Here is a 22247-nt window from a genome sequence, read left to right as displayed (position 1 = left end):
GCATATTGGGCACCTACCGACCTGGGGAGTTCCTCTTTCAGTATCCTATCATTTTGCCTTTTCATACTGTTTGTGAGGTTCTCTGGAGAGGGCAATGGCACCCCACTCCAGCACTCCTGCCTGGAAAATCCCATGGACAGAGGAGCCTGGTGGGCTGCAGTCCATGGGGTCTCGAAGAATCAGACACGACTGAGCAACTTCACTTTCACTTTTCACTTTCCTGCATTGGAGAAGGAAATGGCAACCCACTCCAGTGTTCTTGCCTGGAGAATCCCAGGGACGGTGGAGCCTGGTGGGCTGCCGTCTATGGGGTCGCACAGAGTTGGATACGACTGAAGCGACTTAGCAGCAGCAGCAGCAATGGGGTTCTCAAGGCAAGAATACTGAAGTGGTTCGCCATCCCCTTCTCCAGTGGACCACATTCTGTCAGACCTCTCCACCATGACCCGTCCATCTTGGGTGGCCCCAAACAGCACGCTTAGTTTCATTGAGTTAGACAAGGCTGTGGTCCATGTGATCAGATTGGCTAGTTTTCTGTGATTTTGGTTTCAGTGTGTCTGCCCTCTGATGCCCTCTCACAACACCTACCATCTCACTTGGGTTTCTCTTACCTTGGACATGGGGTATCTCTTCACAGCTGTTCCAGCAAAGCACAGCCGCTGCTCCTTACCTTGGACGAGGTCGCCCCTCCTGACCTTGAACGTGAAGTAGCTCCTCTCGGCCCTCCTGAGCCCGCGCAGCCTCTGCTCCTTGGACAGGGGGTTGCTCCTCTTGGCCGCTCAGTCATGTCCTCTCTTTGTGACCCCATGGACTGTAACCTACCAGGTTGCTCTGTCCATGGAATTTTCCAGGCAAGAATACTGGAGTGGGTTGCCATTTCCTTCTCCAGGGGATCTTCCCCACCCAGGGATTGAACCCAGGTCTCCCACATTGTAGGCAGATGTTTTACCATCTGAGCCACCAGGGAACCTATAAAGTTGTCAGTAATGGCAAAGAAAATTGTCTGGAATAATTACTAAAATTTTAATAATGCTTGCCTTTGGATGGTGGGTTTTGGTGTGATTTATAGTGGCCTACTTTATTTTGGGGGCTCCAAAATCACTGCAGATGGTGACTGCAGCCATGAAATTAAAAGATGTTTACTCCTTGGAAGGAAAGTTATGACCAACCTAGGCAGCATTTTAAAAAGCAGAGACATTACTTTGCCAACAAAGGTCTGTCTAGTCAAGGCTATGGTTTTTCCAGTGGTCATGTATGGATGTGAGAGTTGGACTATAAAGAAAGCTGAGTGCAGAATTGATGCTTTTGAACTGTGGTGTTGGAGAAGACTCTTGAGAGTCCTTGGACTGCAAGGAGACCCAACCAGTCCATCCTGAAGGAAATCAGTCCTGGGTGTTCATTGGAAGGACTGATGTTGAAGCTGAAACTCCAATACTTTGTCCACCTGATGCAAAGAGCTGACTCATTTGAAAGACCCTGATGCTGGGAAGGATTGAGGGTGGGAGGAGAAGGGGACGACAGAGGATGAGATGGTTGGATGGCATCACCAATTCAGTGGACATGAGTTTGGCTAAACTCTGGGAGTTGGTGATGGACAGGGAGGCCTGGTGTGCTGAGGTTCATGGGGTTGCATAGAGTTGGACACGACTGAGCAACTGAACTGAACTGAACTGATGCCTTCTGTTATACTTTCCTGTATTTAATTAAAATATATATACATGAACTTATTAGATTTTACTCCAAAAAATCCAACAAAGCCACTTTTTTATTAATACAAAGAAAAAGGACTAAAAAATATATATTATTGAAATATTACATCAAGAATGCATTTACTTATTACTTATGGAACTTAAAAAAAACAAACTGCCAGGATATAGACTAAAATATCACAGGAAATTAATCTCTGGATGATAGGATTCTAGATGACTTATTTCCTTTGGTATAATTTTTCTCTATTTTCTAAGCTCACACAGTGCACAGATAGAACTTGTGTAATAAAAAATATATATAAAGAAAAAATAATGATGTTGATTGTTTATCAATGTTGAATAGTTTCATAAATGAAAACATAAATGAAGTGAAAAAAATACAAAACAAAGTGTAGGGACTTCCCTGGTAGTACAGTGGATAATAATCCACCTGCCAGTGCAGGGGACAGGGGTTCGATCCCTGGTACGGGAAGATTCCACTCTCCATGGACTGTCTAAGCCTGTGCACCACAACTACTGAGTCCACACTCCAGAGCCTGGGAGCCTCAACTACTGAAGCTGTGTGCCCCAGCTACTGAGGCCCTTGTGCCCCAGAGAAGCCACTGCAGTGAGAGGCCCGCGCACTGCAACAAAGCCCCAATGCAGCACGCCTCCAAAACGGATGGGCTACTTGATTCACAGTGTTGTGTTAGTGTCAGCCGTGCAGCAAAGTGCATCAGTTGTACAGAAACATATATCCACTCTTTTTTCAGATTCTTTCCCCATACACGTCATTACAGAGAACACTGCTTATCTTTAAGTGGTTGAATTATGGCTCATATTTGTTCTATGTTGTATTTTTTTAATATTCTGCATTACTACTAAGTCACTTCAGTCGTGTCCGACTCTGTGCAACCCCATAGACGGCTGCCCACCAGGCTCTGCTATCCCTGGGAGTCTCCAGGCAATAACACTGGAGTGGGTTGCCACTTCCTTCTCCAGTGCATGAAAGTGAAAAGTGAAAGTGAAGTCGCTCAGTCATGTCCAATCCTCAGCGACCCCATGGACTGCAGCCTTCCAGGCTCCTCCTTCCATGGGATTTTCCAGGCAAGAGTACTGGAGTGGGGTGCCATTGCCTTCTCCGATATTCTGCATTAGTCATTTATAAATTTATAATGAGATAGAAATATTACTAAATAAGAAAATCAGAAGCGCATAAATGATAGAATAAGAGATTATTTGGGTTAGGACCCATAGGTTTTCATGTTAAAATATCAGATTGTGTGTTAGAATAATAATACAGTTCCTATAACTGAAACATAAAAGGGAGTAAAAAAGCAAAAGCAAAACTGTTCTCTGAATGTATGCAGAAACAATAAAGTTAAACTTGGGACATTCTGATACTCAGTCTAGGGTAAGTCCAACACCTGTGCAGACAGCCTGGCCTCCCAGAGACTTGCACCTAAATACCACTGTGAATGATTAATAGCAAAACTAAGAATTCTCAACACTGGCATCTCTCTCCCCTAGGTCATTCACAGGTCTCCTTCATTCCTGGAGATTAAATACCTTTCCAGGGTTGTAGACTCATGCCATTGCGTCGGCATTTCCAGCTCCTCACATGTAAATTAGGTGAGGGCCAACTCTGTCCAAGAAGACAGATTTTATTTTAGAGAAGGTATATGCCTCACATTGGGCTTTGTATTTTTTCAAATTCCAGGCTCCTGCTGATGAAAATATTCTAGTTCCAGAAGCAAATTCGAGCCCAGGCTGGGTCCTGCCGCCACCATGAGGAGTGAATTTGCACCAGTGCGCAGCTGTGTGTTTTTGTAGCCTCACCCTTCACTGCTGTCAGAAATAATAGTTCCCCATCTCAGCCTGGGCTTCCCAGGGGACTCAGTGGTAAGGAATTCGCCTGTCCATGCAGGAGACACGGCAGACTTGGGTTTGATCCTGGGACGGGAAGATCCCCTGGAGGAGGAAATGGAAACCCACTCCAGTATTCTTGTCTGGAAAATTTCATGGGCAGAGGAGACTGGCAGGCTACACTCCATGGGGTCGCAAAGAGTTGGACACGACCGAGAGACTGAGCACACACACATCTCTGCCTACTGATACTCACCAGTTGAAGCTTTGAGCAAAATCCCCTCTCGACAAGAATCCCACCTATGAAATCCTACCTCGGAAATCCTAGTCCCCTGTGTGACCACACCAAATGCTAATTACATACAGTTGGGTGGAGGCAGTCTGACCAGAACCTTGCATCATACATGTGCTGCATCATGCATGTGACTACACATGCATCTCACTGAACACATACACAAAGGACCCTCTGGCCCAATGCCCACTCTTTATGACCAGTTCATGCTGGTGCCAAATCCTATCAAGCCTCTGCCTCAGCAGCGGGCCGGGACAATGTGGACTCCCCCAGAAATTTTTGCCCTTCTGGGACCAGACACTCATCACAAGCAAAGAAGAGGTAAGATAAGGAGGGTTCAGGATGGGGAACACATGTATACCTGTGGCGGATTCATTTTGGTATATGGCTAAACCAATACAATATTGTAAAGTTAAAAAAAAAAAAAAGCATTACAAGAGCTAACCAAAGCTAAAAGTCACCAGAGACGACTGATGGGGGAAAATATTCTCTCAGCCCACTTTCCTTTACAATGGCTTTATTCCTCTGACAGAATCTCCCACAGAATGACTCTTTTCTCTAAAATACCTATTTTGTTCTAGATTGACACCCACTCCTTTTACTTAGGAACGAAGGATGGAAACCTTGAGCTCCCCCTGGAGGCAGGCGTGTGCTAGTAAGCGTCGCCGTGGACTGCGGCTCCTGACCCGCTCTACCCAGTTCTCTCAGCAGTCACCTTGTATAACACGGTTGCTGACTTTTGCACATTTAAAGTTACCTTCTAGGTGACCTGCCTACAGCCTCCACGACATCTGCCTGGGGCTTCCACCCTCTCTGTATTTTAGCTACTCTAGTCCCTTGCGCAGTTGCACATCAAACAGCACACCCTGTTTCCGAGTTCTGTGTTCTCCTCTAATTCGTTGTTGCTCAGTCGCTTAGTCGTGTCCAGCTCTTTGCGACCCCATGGGCTGCAGCACTCCAGGCTTCCCTGGCTGGTTGGATGGTGCCATCCCACCATTTCATCCTCTGTCTCGTCCTGTAATAGAAACACTTTGTTAATCTTATGATTCTACTCCACACCTTCCCAATGTTTCCCTTCCTTTGTATCCTTGTTCTTACTCTTCACATTACCTAGAACTCTTTTCCTTACCTCAGCCCTTATCTCATTTCTGAAAATCTTTTTCATCTCTTAAAAGCCCAAGTCCCAAGATACGATCCTCACACCGACCTCTGAAATCCTGCAGAACCTGTTTACAAAGCCCTTGTGTACGCGGCTTTGCATTTTAGTTATCTTTGTATAGCTTATCTTACTGTATCCAACCAAATGCCCAACATGATGACAGGTGTGCAGAAGATGGCCCTTAGATAAATGTTGAATTAGGTTGTTGAAGGATGATTTAAAACATCCCATTTTTAAGGAACAGAGAAAATCGCACTTTAAAAAAAAAAGAGGGGAAGAGAAAGAAAAGGGACATGAAGATAAATGTCCTGAGAATTTCAGTCTGTTGTGGAAAGAGCATTGGATTGAAAATCAAGGACATGGGCTCTAATCCGACGTGGCTGTTAATGAACTAAATGACCACTGAACTATCCTCTAAAGACCCAAGGCCGTGGGTCACCGCGCTGAAACTGACTGACCATCTCCCTATTTAAGCACACTGGTAGCTGACCAAAGAAGATACCATTCAAATTAGCCTACAACAGAGCCTAGCAAAACACGTGTCCTAATAAATGGTAGCTGTTCTTTTTTCCCCACACATGATGGGAACATTCTGTAACATTCTCAATTTTAAGAAGGAAAAAGTTTGCCTTTATCCATCGAGGATGGATGCACATAAAACTATGTGTCTGATAAAATGGTAATAAAGAACAGTACACTTGTTTAATCAAAAATATTGCTGAAATATTTGTCTTCCCCTCTGGATATGTACTTTATGGAAGAACTTTCAGTGGCTGGTTTCTCATTAGGCTGAAATTATTTTCTTATCATTTTTTCCTCTAGGTCTTGCCATATGTCATCATAGGTAGAAGTTTCCATTGCAGCAAATAAAGGGAAACTGAAAAAGAGTTATGCCAAAACAAATTCTCAGTCAACTACATCATAGTCTGGGAAGATGTGGAAAATCATTTGACAAGATTCTAAAACAGTAAGCAAGAAAAGAGAAAGGTAACGCTTGGAAGCCAATGAAACAAAATGGAAAAGAACTTAAGATATGCCAGGAAAATAAACAGATTCTGAGGGATTAAACGAAGTTTCTGGAACCTAGCACAACTGCAGAAATTCAGAGTAATACATGTAGTAGCAATGCCTTTGGAGAAGGCAATGGCATCCCACTCCGGTACTCTTGCCTGGAAAATCCCATGGATGGAGGAGCCTGGTAGGCTGCAGTCCATGGAGTCACGAAGAGTTGGACACGACTGAGCGACTTCACTTTCACTTTTCACTTTCCTGCATTGGAGAAGGAAATGGCAACCCACTCCAGTGTTCTTGCCTGGAGAATCCCAGGGACGGCAGAGCCTGGTGGGCTGCCATCTATGGGGTCGCACAGAGTCAGACACAACTGAAGCGACTTAGCAGCAGCAGCAGCAATTCCTTTAGAAAAGATTTTATAAAGTGACGAATTCTATTTATGGGACTTTTAGAGTTCACTAAATGTTTAGTTCTTTTGACTTCTGAAATGCTGAATAAATTTCAATATTTTACTACACTGCTTTCCTGACTTTATTTAAGAGAATTCCAAACTACCCACTGTCCTGCAAATAAGCGATGTTCTTCCGGGTCCTCTGTGCCATGTGGATGCTGTCTCCTCCTCCCAGGGTCTTTATTCCTCCCCCATTCTTCAAAACTCAAATCTCTGGGAAGACCTCCCAGACTCCAGTCAGCAAAACACGTTGCTTCCACTGTCATCCTTCAGTCTTGGCTCAAAGCTCTATTATTTTCACAATCAGCTGGGCTCTGGCTGTGTGAGAGCAGGTGCACGCAATTGGGATCAGTGTGGAAAGTGACGAGGAAACTGATTAAATGGCAGCACTCAATTATGAGAAAGTAAATGGCTTACTTTATTGGGCATCTAATATATACTATGATCTCATTTTATTGAAAAAAAAAAAAACTTTATGAAATGTTTTCTCCTGATGCTGCTCTGAGTATATTCGGAGTGGTTCTTCATAGAAGCCAAATTGTGGGGGAATATATAGGAGGAGGAGGGTGCTGAACTAGGAGGGTGGAGATAAAGAATGCTCAGGCTCAGAAGACTTTATAATAAGCAAGGTCTAAGTTTACCCACTCCCACGTCTTCACTTAGTAATCCTCCTACAGTTCTTCAGATTTCAGCTTCCTGAGGAAAGCATCTCATGTTGTTTCTAATGAGAACAATCATAGCATCTTGTACCTCTCACAGCATTTACCATAATTGTAAATCTACCTGTATATGGGATTCTTTGACGGGTGTCTGAGTCTACCACTAGGTTCATGAAAGGAAAGGCTCATCTGATTTTATTCACCATTGTCCCCTAGGCCCTATCATAGAGCCTGGCACATAATGGGATTTCAAACTTGTAGAGTAAATAACTATTGTTGCACGAAAGGATAGTAGGGAAGTGAAGTGAAAATCACTCATTCGTGTCCAACTCTTTGTGACCCCATAGACTATACAGTCCATGGAATTCTCCAGGCCAGAATGCTAGAGTGGGTAGCCTTTCCCTTCTCCAGGGGATCTTCCCAACCCAGGGATCGAACCCAGGTCTCTCGGATTGCAGGCTGATTTCTTTAAAATCTGAGCCACCGAAAGGAGGGTAAAGGGCATTGAAAGAGATTTAAAGGGGCTGCTTACAGTAACTTAGCATATTGCTCATTATCAGTGACAGAATGTTACAGGTATGAGGACTAGGTTAGAGAGGCTTTTTTCCTTTTTGGCCATACTACGCAGCATGTGGGATCTTAAGGCTCCCAACCAGAGGTTGAACCCATGCCCCCTGCAGTGGAAGTATGGAGTCTTAGTGACTGGACCACCAAGGAAGTCTCGTGAGAGGCTTATTTCTTCCTGACTGTATATATGTTGATGTCTTTTCTAACTCTCTGATAGTAACTGGGAGTCCAACAGTTTCAACTCTAACACTATCCACTTGGAATTAACATCAAGTTCCACAAGTTAGGGCTTCTCAGGTGGTGCTAGTGATAAAAAAAAACAAACCTTCCTGCCAATGCAGGAGACAAAAGAAGTGTAGGTTTGATCCCTGGGTCGGGAAGATGCCCTGGAGGAGGGCATGACAACACACTCCATTATTCTTGATGGAGAGTCCCATGGACAGAGGACCCTGGCAAGCTACAGTCCATATGGTTGCAAAGAGTTGATCACAACTGAAGTGACTTAACATGCACATCCACAGGTTAAAGGGCTCACTCCCACATGACTGGCCCCACTTTCAGATGCCGATTGCAAGTCTCTAGTCATTCATGCTTCTGACCCATTGGCTATAGATCAAGGATCACTGTGACCCCCTCCTTAGGATGGATACTTTGCTAGAATTGCTCACAATACTTAGGAAGACACTTTACTTACATTTACTGGCTTATTAAAAGGATATGAATGAAGAGTCAGATGAAGAGGTCCATAATGCAAGGTCAGGAAGAGTGCCAGTGAAACAGGAGGGAAGGGGGCAGGCACAACCTTTAAAAGAATGACATAGCCATGCTGCTGCTGCTGCTGCTGCTGCTGCTGCTAAGTCGTTTCAGTCGTGTCCGACTCTGTGCGACCCCATAGATGGCAGCCCACCAGGCCTTGCAGTCCGTGGGGTTCTCTAGGCAAGAACACTGGAGTGGGTTGCCATTTCCTTCTCCAATGCATGAAAGTGAAAAGTGAAAGTGAAGTCGCTCAGTTGTGTCTGACCCTTCGTGATCCCATGGACTGCAGCCCACCAGGCTCCTCCATCCATGGGATTTTCCAGGCAAGAGTACTGGAGTGGGGTGCCATCGCCTTCTCTGGACATAGCCATAGGACATGACAAAAACTGGTTAGAATCAACTAGGTCTGAGAGGGTGGAAGGTTGGACTTCCAGTTGACCTCAAGCCGTATAATACGCTCATTGTAATACAATAGCTAAATGACACACCCACCAGTGCCAAGACGGTTCTCAGGCCAACCATATGAGGCCAAAAAGAGGGTGGTAGCTCAATTTCTGGAAATCCCTGCCCCTTTCCCAAAATACTTGGGATAATCCTCCCACTCATTAGCCTATGAAATTACCCACTCCATAAAAACTAACTACCCCTCTGTTTCAGCACCTCTCAGCTTTGGAGATGGTCCGTATTCTGTCTGTGGGGTGTCTTTCTCTCTAAATAAATCCACTTCTTACCTATCACTTTGTTCCACTGAACTTTTTCTTTTGGCTCTCCTGGGCTTTCACTGCTGTGTGCAGGCCCATCTAGTTGCAGCGTGTAGGCTTAGTTGCCCTGCAGCATATGGGATCTCAGTTCCCCAGCCAGGGATCCAACCCACGTCCCCTGCATTGGAAGGCAGGTTCTTAACCACTAGACTACCAGGGAAGTCCCTCTCACTGAATTCTTTCAGCAATGAGACATCAAGAACCTGCGCTTCATTAAGTCCTGAGAACAGGTGTGTGATCTCAATCAAAAGACTGTGGGTTCAAGTCCTCATCCGGATTTTGACTGGGTTCGAGTCCCAGCTCATGGGTTCAAGTCTCAAATCTGAGTTGCACGGTTTCACCAGGGCACAGGCTTCTGTCCTCTGCTACCCTCCAATCACCTTGATGTGCTCAACACCCTAGAAGTTCCATCATTTAGGGTTTTTTATGGTGGTTTCATTATGTAGGCATGATGGATTAAATCATTGGCCACTGGTAATTAAATTCTGTCTCCAGCCCCTTTATCCTTCCAGGAGTTGGGAATAAAAATTCTATCCTGCCGATCAAGGTTTGGTCTTTCTGGACACCACCCCCATCCTGAAGCTATCGAGAGGCTTGCCAAGAACGGCCTCATTAAAAGACATTCCTATTACCCTTATCACTCAGGAAATTCCAAGGGTCTTAGGCGCTATGCCAAGAACTGCGGATAAAAAAAAATATCCTTCCATGATACCACAGTGTGGGAATTAATTTAAGGGTGTAAATTTAAGGGTATATACAGTGAATAAGTAGTTTGTAATTATGATGCCAACAATGGTTTCAAAGTTTCAAAGGTAATAACAAGTCATTAGGTTACACTTGTGTTTCATCGCAATTTATTTTCCACTAACTTTTTCGCTAGGGAAATTAATGACATCACTCATTAATTACAGCACTCCCCTCCCCACTTCATCTAGCCCCAATGCCATCTTACTCTGAGTCATTTATTTGATAATTAGATGTTACAGACACTCATGAGAATGTGTGGCTGAATTAAACATTCTAGCACTGTGATAGCCTTTCTAGGAATAGAGGGGTGGATGCCTTTTAATAACCTTAGGCCCCACACAAGAATCATGAGTTTAGACCTAAACTTCCTTCACTTCTTCTGTACTCAAATATTTAACATATCAAAAAATACTTTCCAGTACAAATTATAACTAAGCAGATAATTTAAGGGGAAAAAAAATCAGACCTTGTCAATCTACACACTGCTGCTCAAAATTGTTATTGACAGAATAATAGAAGGCAAATCATAGACAAGATATAGATTACGGTATTAAGTTATTCATTCTCTCAAGTATTTGTTCAATGCCTTTTACAAGCCTGACACTAGGCATATAGGAGACCTCTAGAATAAAGTGAGAATAAGAGGCCTAGAGGATGCGATGTGAGCTCAGTGTACAACCTGCCCTCTAGAAGCTTCTGATCTTGCTAGAACAAAAGATTATATTAAAAAATCTATAATTAAATACCAAGATAAAACAATTGTTCTACAGAAATATGGGGGAAAGTCAACCAAATCATATTGGGGAATTAGAAAATATTTCCCAGCAGATCGAGGTTTGAAGGATGAGCTAAATAAAAAAGGTAAGGCTAAAAAAAAAAAAAAAACAAGAACAAAAATGAAAACAAGGCTGCCTTGCCTTTCCTGTCTCGAGGCAAACCAGAAACCTCCTACAGTTTTGAAATGTTGATAACTAACTCAACATTTTTAAATGTTATGCAGATCAAACAAGCAACTTACACAGTCTGAGTTCAGTTGCTGCCCACCACTTAATAACCTTTGATCTTTGTGTATTTGGTGTGTTTAATCTTAGCTTCCAATTTTTCACAAAAAACTACAAATTACGTTCAGTAGAAACAAATGCAGCTAGAATATCAGGAAGTGTTAGAGGGAAGAGACATACAATTAGTATGGAAACAAAAATAGATATGGTAAAAAATTGAAAATGACAAATGTATGTATTTATAGGATAAATTGTTCATCAATAATGACATTTCTGAAGAACAAAGATCTGGTCATTCAATCATGCCTATACTGATGCCATCAGCAATAATGAGCAAAAGGAATGGAAAGTTATTGTTAGGATGAAAGACTTTAATAAGCGTGCAACCAGAAAACAGACATTAATGCCAAATGCCTAAATAAAGTTAATTCTGGATAAAGACCGGCATTTCTTTGGGAACTTAAAGACTGAACATGATAAAAACGCTGCTGTGAGAACTTCTGACACAGCCAGATAATTCCGTAGTTCAAGGACATTCTAGCTCCCAAGTTTCCCACTTGCAGTTGTCATCAGGGAGGTGGATTACTTCTCCTGGCACATGTTCAACATAGAGGAAACTGGTATATAAGAAAAGATCACTTATAGACAGACTATTAGAAGGTAGGAGAAAAAAGCATGTTTGCTTTGTGGTTTTAAAGACTGATTTTTTTTTAAAGCAAACACTGTAAATATTTAAAAATCCAAATAGTTTTAAAAGATATACAATAGGAAAAAAGTCTTCATCTTGCCCTAAATCCCCAGTTCTCCTACCTAGTTCAGTTCAGTTCAGTTCAGTCTCTCAGTTGTGTCCGACTCTTTATGACCCCATGAATTGCAGCACGCCAGGCCTCCCTGTCCATCACCAACTCCCGGATTTCACTCAGACTCACGTCCATCGAGTTAGTGATGCCATCCAGCCATCTCATCCTCTGTCGTCCCCTTCTCCTCCTGCCCCCAATCCCTCCCTAGAGGTGACTGCTATAAAGAGTTTCTCATATTTCCCTTCAAATTGATTAGCACATGTGTGTGTGTGCATGCACTCAATCGCTTCAGTTGTGTCCAACTCTTTGTGACACTATGGACTGTAGTCCACCAGGCGCCTCTATCCCTGGGATTTTCCTGGCAAGAATGCTGGAGTGGGTTGACATGCCTTCCTCCAGGGGACCTTCCCCACCCAGGGACTGAACTCACATCTCCTGTGTCTCCTCCATTGCAGGTAGAATCTTTACTGCTGAACATTTGGGAAGTCCAATCAACACATATTATACATTGATTTCTGTAACTTTTTTCTCAATGTATTTAGGAGATTCTTTTATATTAATTCTCATATTGTTGTTTAGTCGCTTAAACGTGTATGACTTTTGTGACCCCATAGACTGTAGCCTGCCAGGTTCCTCTGTTGATGGGATTTTAGAAGCAGGAATACTAGAGTGGGTTGCCATTTCCTTCTCCAGGGGATCTTCTTGACCCAGTGATTGAACCCACATCTCCTGCATTGGCAGGCGGATTCTTTACTGCTGAGCTACCAGGAAATATATACTGATGACTACTATTGGTGTGTCGCACCCTTATGGCAGAAAGCAAAAAGGAGCTAAAGAGCCTCTTGACAAAGGTGAAAGAGGAGAGTGAAAAAGCTGGCTTAAAACTCAAGATTCAAAAAACAAAGATCATGACATCTGGTCCCATCACTTCCTGGCAAATACATGGGGAAACAATGGAAATGGTGACAGACTTTATTTCCTTGGGCTCCAAAATCACTGCAGGTGGTGACTGCAGCCGTGAAATTAAAAGACACTTGCTCTTTGGAAGAAAAACTATGACAAAACTAAACAGCATATTAAAAAGCAGAGACATTACTTTGCCATCAAAAGTCCATCTAGTCAAAGCTATGGTTTTTCCAGTAGTCATATAGGAATGTGAGAGTTGGACCATAAAGAAAGCTGAGCACTGAAGAATTGGTACTTTTGAATTGTGGTGTTGGAGAAGACTCTTGAGAGGCCCTTGGACTGCAAGGAAATCCAACCAGTTCATCCTAAAGGAAATCAGTCCTTCCTGTTGCGGAAGCTGAAACTCCCAATACTTTGCACTGATCGCTGAGGAAGGCTTTCTTATCTCTCCTTGCTATTCTTTGGAACTCTGCATTCAAATGGGCATATCTTTCCTTTCGTCCTTTACCTTTAGCTTCTCTGCTTTTCTCAGCTATTTGTAAGGCCTCCTCAGACAGCCATTTTGCCTTTTTGCATTTCTTTTCCATGGGGATGGTCTTGATCACTGCCTTTTGAACAATGTCACGAACCTCCATCCACAGTTCTTCAGGCACTCTGTCTATCAGATCCAATCTCTTGAATCTATTTGTCACTTCCACTGTATAATTGTAAGGGATTTGATTTAGGTCATACCTGAATGGTCTAGTGGTTTTCCCTAGACCTAGAGAACTATTAAGGGAGTAAAAGTTACAGTACTTTGGATTGATTGGACACGGATGTGATTGAATGGACAGAATATGAGATGGATACCAGACTTCTAGATTGGCCTGCTCAGTGGTTGGTATTAGTCACCAAGGGAAGAAGGAGCAAGTACAGGGAGAAAGAAGTTTGTGAGTTTTGAATATTTGATCTTGATCTTCTGGAGCATGTAGGTGGTTATGTCCAATAAACAGTAGAATACATAGATCTGAAGCTCAACAGGAGATTTACACACTAATAGCAGTCATCAGTATATATTCCATAGTTGAAACTATGAGAATGGAATAGGTCACCTAAGGGTTACACATTCGCTGATGGAGCAAAAAGGGAGAAATGATGGAACTTTAAGGAAAGGAGATATTTAAGTGATGGTGGTGGTTTATTCGTTAAGTTGTGTCTGATTCTTTGTGACCCCATGGAAAGGGTCCTCTGTCCATGGGATTACTGGAGGGGGTAGCCATTGCCTTCTCCAGGGGATCTTTCCAACCCAGGAATAAAACCTGAGTCTTTAGCATTATAAGCAGATTCTTTATTGTCTGAACCACCAGGGAAGACCATATTTAGGTGGTGGGTAGCAGAAAAGGAGACAAGGAAAGAAGTTTGAGGAAAAACAAAATAAATAAAAAGGCCTTTAATGAACATTCAAAAATTCAATAAAACTGACATAACAAAAGATTCAAATATTGGCATAATAATGGATTCAAATAATTTCATCTTATTTGAAATTCACAACAACACCAAGATATAACATTTAAAGAAGATGTTACTATCAGAGCCCCTTTTTATAGGCAGCTTAGGCTGATTTAGATGACTAGCCTAAGATTTCACACTTTTTAAATAGTAGAGCTGGAACTATAACCCAAGTCTTTCCCAGATTGTACAGATCTTCATTCCTCCATGCTGACTTTAATTTGCTTATGATTCATAGATATACAGACTAGTGAAACCAGAAGTGGAAAAGTGATAAAGCTGGTACAATAGCAACCTCTCCCAATGGCCTCTATTTTCATGTTTTTTATACAGTAGGTAATTAAGGCTCAGAGAAAGTTTTTAAAAAGACACTGTGGACTAAAGGATGCTACCTGCCTTATCAGTAACCAAAGTATGTCACATTGGGACATCATGTTACAGCCTCCTCCCACCCCTATGGTGAGCCCTGAGGGAACTCTGAATAAAAACTGCAGGTACTGGCCCCTAGAAGGCTAACGTGCATATCAAAGCAATGATTTCTTTTTCTTTTTTCTTAATGTATGTATTTTACTGAAGCATAGTTGACATAATGTTTCAGGTACACAGCAAGGTGATTCAGTTATACATATACACATATATTATTTTTGAGATTATTTTCTATTATAATAAGTTATTTGACTATAGTTTCCAGTCATGTCCAGGGAATTTTTCCCAACCCAGGAATCGAACCCAGGTTTTCCACATCGCAGGCAGATTCTTTACCATCTGAGCAACTTGGGAAACCCTATAGCTCCCTGTGCTATAAAGCAAACTTTTGTTACTTGTTGTATATCTATTTTTTAAAAATTAGAAATCTAGCATTCTATTCATACTAAGCCAAACAAGTGGAATCAAACTGTTACAAATTTTTTAGGTAAAACTTCATACATTTTCTAATATATATAACATATATTACACATGCTATTTCATATATGTATACAAAAGCTTTTCTATTTAGGCTTAATAAACAAAGCAATGAGCCCAGACTCTTGCATCTTTCCGTACATAGAAAAACGTTAAATTCATTAACTTGAGATGTCTGGTTTTCTATAATTTATAGTAATTTACCTGGCTCTTGATGCAAAAACTCCTAAACACCTTGGCTTTTCCCTGCCTCTTTGGAGGAATCCCTCAGAGCTATCTGAGAAGCTGTCTCCCGGTCTTGAAGTGCTCAGAATGCCTGATGAATAAAATATAATTCTCAACTTTCAGAGTGTATATTTTTTTAAGTTGACAACATCTTACCTTAAAACTCTACTTCTTACAAAAGTGAAGTCGCTCAGTCGTGTCCAAGTCTTTGCGACCCCATGGACTGTAGCCTACCAGGCTCCTCTGTCCATGGGATTTTCCAGGCAATAGTACTGGAGTAGATTGCCATTTCCTTGTCCAGCGGATCTTCCCGATCCAGGGATGGAAGCCAGGTCTCCCGCATTGTAGACAGACGCTTTACCGTCTGAGCCACCTGGGAAGTCCACTTCTTACAAAACTGACCTAAAATCCCAATCCTTTAGCATTCACAAGCAAAATGTACTAAGCTGTTTGCTTAAATGTACTGTGCTGTTCTTAGTCGCTCGGTCACGTCTGACTCTTTGCAGACCCATGGACTGTAGCACACAAGGCTCCTCTGTCCATGGGATTCTCCAGACAAGAATACTGGAGTGGGCTGCCATGCCCTCCTCCAGAGGATCTTTCCGACCCAGGAATGGAACCAAGGTCTCCTGCATTTTAGGCGGATTCTTTATCATGTGAGCTACCAGGGAAGGCCTTGTATAAAGATACATGTGCTCAGAAGAGAAGCTAACTAGCATCTTTTCTATATTATAATCAGCTGAGTGTGAACTTTGGGACTTCTTAAGGCCTTGTTCTATCCCATATGGTGTTTTAGATTTCATGCAAATATACTGGTCATGGGGGATACCCTATGTAGTTTTCACTGCTGCTACTGCTAAGTCGCTTCAGTCGTGTCTGACTCTGTGCGACCCCATAGACGGCAGCCCACCAGGCTCCCCCATCCCTGGGATTCTCCAGGCAAGAACACTGGAGTGGGTTGCCATTTCCTTCTCCAATGCATGAAAGTGAAAAGTGAAAGTGAAGTCGCTCAGTCGTGTCCGACTCTAGCGACCCCATGGACTGCAGCCTACCAGGCTCCTCCGTCCATGGGATCTTCCAGGCAAAAGCACTGGAGTAGGTTGCCATTGCCTGACATAAATCAGTGTTAGGGATAAGTAAACCATCTCCTTATAGAGATATTAACACAGCATCATAATTGTGGGCCTGCAAAGGCTTAGAAATATTTTCACCAGAAATCATCCTGGAAGTGAAATCTGTTCCCCAGAATTTGACCTGAAAGAACAGAACTTGGTCTTCAAGTTTCAAATATGTGGCAGATGGTGGGGAGGACATGGCAGCCATCTTCACTCCTGGGAGCAGGGAGAGCTTTCCAGTTAGAGGGGGAATTGACATCTGATTGGTTCATTGGTTATCAGGGACACTAGCAGAACAGTATGCCTCCTCATTGCGCCTTTAATAAGCCATCATGGTGGTTAAAGTTAGAACAACCGTTAGCTGGGGCCTGGGGCAAGCCTGTAGGAAGGTCTGCCAGGCGAAGGTTTAAGTGAAGCAGGCACTGGTCAAGCAGGGGATGTATAGAGAACAAGAGAACAGGCCATCTTGGGTGGCCTGATCCTACAGATGGCATGTGGCGAAACTGGTGTTTTGGTACAAAAGTTGAAAAGCCTGGTTGGTATTTTCTCACTGTTGTCACTACGCTTCCTGCTCCCAGTGGAAGGATCCTTACAATTTTGACAGCGCTTTCAGCATCTGGCCCCTAACTCATTACAGGTCTTTTAGTCATCAGATGATAACCCACCTCTACTGGCAGTTTGGTTTTTTTTTTTTTTGACTTTAGTTGCAGCATGCAGATCTTCGCTGAGTCACGAAGGACGTTTCATCGTGGCATACGGACTCTCTAGTTGCAGAGTACAGGCTTCAGTATTTGTGGCACTTGGGTTTAGTTGTCCCACAGCATGTAGGATCTTAGTTCCCTGACCAGAGATGGAAACTGTGTCCCTTGCTGCACAAGGCAGATTCTTTTTTTTTTTTTTTTAATTTTATTTTATTTTTTAAATTTACAATGTTGTATTGGTTTTGCCATATATCAACATGAATCCGCCACAGGTATACACGTGTTCCCCATTCTGAACCCTCCTCCCTCCTCCCTCCCCATACCATCCCTCTGGGTCGTCCCAGTGCACCAGCCCCAAGCATCCAGTATTGTGCATGAAACTTGGACTGGTGACTCGTTTCATATATGATATTATACATGTTTCAATGCTATTCTCCCAAATCATACCACCCTCTCCCTTTCCCACAGAGTCCAAAAGACTGTTCTATATATCAGTGTCTCTTTTGCTGTCTCGCATACAGGGTTATCATTACCATCTTTCTAAATTCCATATATATGCAATAGTATACTGTATTGGTGTTTTTCTTTCTGGCTTACTTCACTCTGTATAATAGGCTCCAGTTTCATCCACCTCATTAGAACTGATTCAAATGTATTCTTTTTAATGGCTGAGTAATACTCCATTATGTATATGTACCACAGCTTTTCAGCCACTATGGAGAACAGTGTGGAGATTCCTTAAAAAACTGGAAATAGAACTGCCATATGACCCAGCAATCCCACTGCTGGGCATACACACTGAGAATTGAAAGAGACACGTGTACCCCAATGTTCATCGCAGCACTGTTTATAATAGCCAGGACATGGAAGCAACCTAGATGCCCATCAGCAGATGCAAGGCAGATTCTTAGCACTGGACCACCAGGGAAGTCCCCTGGGAGTGTTAACTCGTACAGCTTTGCCAGAGTGAAACAGTAACTTTGAATGAATGATTTAGCTTCCTCCCCTTTCCCTCTCCTAAGGAAACATTAAGACTCAGATATACATATGTACATATGTATGAAGAGATCAGAGACATTTTAAATGTGAAACGTTTGGGGTGTGGTTAAATAAATTACATATATATGAAGAGATCAGAGACATTTTAAATGTGAAAGGTTTGGGGTGTGGTTAAATAAATTATAAATATCCTATGCAGCCTGATGTGAAGAGCTGACTTACTGGAAAAGACCCTGATGCTGGGAAAGACTGAAGGCAGAAGGGGAAGACAGAAGATGAGATGGTTGGATGGCATCACTGACTCAATGGACATGAATTTGAGTAAACTTTGGGAGTTGGTGATGGACAGGGAGGCCTGACGTGCTGCAGTCCATGGGGTTGCCAAGAGGCTGACACCACTGAGCGACTGAACAACATGCAGCCATGAACGATGTAATACTATATGGCCATAAAAACAATGCTTTAGGAAAACAAAGGAAAATATTCTATATGCTGTTGTAAAAATTGCTTACAACATGTAACATGGTATCAATTATATTTTCCAAATACGTGTATATTCATATTTGTGTGTGCAGAGAGAAACATTAGAAGACTAGAACACTCAAGTATTAATAGTGACTACCTCTGAGTGGTAAGATTATAAGACAGTTTTTGTTTTTGTAGTTTTCCTTGTATTTTATAGATTATCCAAAATGTACATGTGTTACTTTCAATATTTGAAACAAATATATTTTCAAAAAGAAGGACCAAAAAGTGGTCTAGCTCTTCCTATTTTGTAGCTGGTTTTGACAAAGAAGTTTTACCAAATTCCCCAAGGGCTGGAACGGAAGGCTATTTTAGTGATGCCAACTCTGCCAACTCAAAACATTACTCACAGCACTTGAATCGAGAAACAGTGAAGAGTCACTTGCCAATCTGTCTGGGACACACTCACCAGGAGCTGCAGGGAGCATCCTTCCTACATCATTCTATGCCTTTATTTATTTATTTTTGACTGTGCTGGGTCTTCGGTGCTGTGAGTGGGCTTCTCACTGTGGTGGCTTCTCTTGTTGCAGAGCACGGGCCCTAGGGTGTGCAGGCTTGGTAGTTGTGGCTCACGGGCTTAGTTGCCCAGTGGCATGTGGGATCTTCCAGGACCAGGGATCAAACCTGTGTCCCCTGCACTGACAGGTGGATTCTTAACAACTGGGTCATCAGGGAAGTCCTTTCCTACATCATCTTTTGTTCGGAGTTTTAAAATTATGGTATCCCTGGGACTTCACAAGTAATGCAAAGCTCCTCATCATCTCTTCCTGTATACTAGGTGGCCATGTGCAAATAGGATTATTCATGCCCTTCAGTCGTATCTAAGATTTCCTGAGCGAGGCTGGCAAAATAGGCTGTATGTGGAGACAGGACATCATATCAGTCAGGAATTCAGACTCTGTCGTCAACGCACTTTAGTTAGGACCCTAACACTAAAATGTACTAATTGTCTCAATTTCCTTATCTGTCACAATAATAATGTCTACCTATAATATATTATCTACCTAAATAATGTTTCTATGATGATTAAAAATAATAATACATGTTAAATACTTAAAACAGTGTCTGGCCCATAGTAAATAATCAATCAATACAAGGTGTTGAGCATTAAAATAAACTGTTAAAGGACAGAACAAGAAGGCGGAGGAGTAGGTGGGCGTGGAGTACATCTCTCTCCACGGATACATCAGGAACACACCTTCAGACAGAGAAGTGTGTGCAGAACACCTGCTGAGAATGGACAGGAGGACCTGACCAGCAGAAAAGAATATACAGACCCACATAAAACTCGGTAGGATGAAGGAACTAGTGGGGGAAACAGGAGTGTTAGTAGGACGGGACCTGCCCTCGGTAGGTGGGGGAACTGAAGCAGGGGTCCGATCCCCACATCGGGGCAATTGTAGAGTCAGAGGAGAAACCTTTAAGGATGAGAGTGAAACAGCTGACCTGTGGCAGCCTAAATGGAATGAGAATCAGACAGTCCTTGCTGCAGCCATACATACCCCAAATGACACAGTGGCTGGGAGTTGGAGTTTAGGGATTGTGGAGCAATCCCACGGCGAGGGCTGCTGGTGACTGTGGAGAGAAGGATCGAGGGAATGTGAGGGAGGAGATCGTGGTGGGAAATGCCTGGGAGGAAAGCAGGGCAGACATGGAAGCAAGGCGATACTGCTGAGTCACGCGTAGGGAGTGGAGCCATCATCATAGCCTCCCTCCCACCACACGCCAGCATCCGCAGCTGCACAGTAGAGAGGCTGGCCCATCAAGCACCTGACACACTGAGCTATAGAGTAGGACCCCATCCAGGTTGATCCTTTAAGTGCCTGATGCACCGATGATCTACAGAGCAGGACCCCAGCCAGGGAGGCCCCTCTACATGCCTGACGCACCAAACAACAGAGAAGGACCCCAGGCAAGGGAGCCCTCTAAGTGCCTGAATGGGTGGAGTTAGGGAGAAAGATTGGCCAAAGAGGCCTTCTGATCGCCAGCTACAAGAGGCTTGAAAAGAGACTCTGATAGGGCCATAACTCCTGCGGTGGAGGCAGTCTATGTCCCTGCACACTTGGCACCACCAGGGTCCCCGCAAGCCAAGCAGCTGTGCCACCTTCATGCTCAGTGCTCACTGGGGCAGAGCTGCCGCAGGCAAAAAAAAGTCTTGTGTCTATGTGCACAGGGTAGGTTACTGAAGCAATCAAAAGGGAAATCAAAAAATTTCTAGAAACAAATGACAATGAAAACACGACAACTCAAAACCTATGGGACACAGCAAAAGCAGTCTGAAGAGGGAAGTTTATAGCAATATAATCTTACAAGAAACAAGAAAAACATAGAATAGACAACCTAATTTTACACCCAAAACAACTGGGAAAAAAAGAACAAAAAAACCCCCCAAAATTAGTAGAAGGAAAGAAATCATAAAGATCTAAGCAGAAATAAATGAAAAAGAAATGAAAGAAACAATAGTAAAGATCAATAAAACTAAAAGCTGGTTCTTTGAGAAGATAAACAAAATTGACAAACATTTAGCCAGACTCATCAAGAAAAAAAGAGAGAAGAGTCAAATCAACAAAATTAGAAATTAAAAAGGAGAGGTTCCAACAGACCATGAAGAAATACAAAGGATTATAAGAGACTATTATGAACAACTATATGGCAATACAATGGATAACCTGAAAGAAATGGACAGATTCTTAGAAAAGTTCAATCTTCCAAGACTCAACCAGGAAGAAATAGAAATTATGAACAAACCAATCACAAGCACTGAAATTGAAGCTGTGATAAAAAAATCTCCCAAAAAACAAAAGCCCAGGACCAGATGGCTTCACAGGAGAATTCTATCACACATTTAGAGAATAGCTAATGCCTCTCCTTCTAACTCTCTCTCAAAAAATTGCAGAGGAAGGAACACTTCCAAACTCATTTTACAAGGCCACTCTCACCCTGATACCAAAACCAAACAAAGACAACAACAACAAGAAGAAAACTACAGGCCAATATCACTGATGAACATAGATGCAAACATTCTCAGCAAACAGAATTCAACAATACATCAAAAAGCTCATACACCATGATCAAGTTGGGTTTATTCTAGGAATGCAAGGATTCTTCAATATATGCAAATCAATTAATGTGATATACCATACTAACAAATTGAAAGATAAAAACCATGTGATCATCTCAGTAGATGCAGAAAAAGCCTTTGACAAAATCCAGCACCCATTTATGATTAAAACTCTTCAAAAAATGGGCATAGAAGGAACCTACCTCAACACAAGTAAGGCCATATATGATAAACCTACAGCAAACATTCTCAGTGGTGAAAACCAAAAGCATTCCCCCTAAGATCAGGAATAACACAAGAGTGTCCACTTTCACCACTATTATTCAACATGGTTCTGGAAGTCCTAGCTACAGCAATCAGAGAAGAAAAAGAAATAAAAGGAATCCAGATTGGAAAAGAAGAAGTAAAGCTGTTACTGTGTGCAGACGACATGAATCAGTTCAGTTCAGTCGCTCAGTCGTGTCCGACTCTTTGTGACCCCATGAATTGCAACACGCCAGGCCTCCCTGTCCATCACCAACTCCCGGAGTTCATTCAGACTCACGTCCATCAAGTCAGTGATGCCA

At 42.7% G+C, this 22247-nt stretch overlaps 1 protein-coding gene across 1 annotated transcript in view; it reads left to right on the top strand.

The window, feature by feature from the left end:
* The first annotated feature begins 4028 nt into the window (after positions 1-4028).
* Positions 4029-22247, top strand: part of EED (embryonic ectoderm development) — a 78265-nt gene continuing 60046 nt past the window's right edge. The window contains exon 1 of the mRNA XM_010853252.1: positions 4029-4167. Within this exon, the coding sequence (XP_010851554.1) occupies positions 4029-4167 (139 nt within the window). The remainder of the gene's footprint in view (positions 4168-22247) is intronic.

Source organism: Bison bison, unplaced genomic scaffold, assembly GCF_000754665.1.
Source record: "Bison bison bison isolate TAMUID 2011002044 unplaced genomic scaffold, Bison_UMD1.0 scf7180017864324, whole genome shotgun sequence".
NCBI lineage: Eukaryota > Metazoa > Chordata > Mammalia > Artiodactyla > Bovidae > Bison > Bison bison.
The sequence above is the reverse complement of the archived record's forward strand: the minus strand, read 5'-3'. Positions and strand labels throughout refer to the sequence as shown.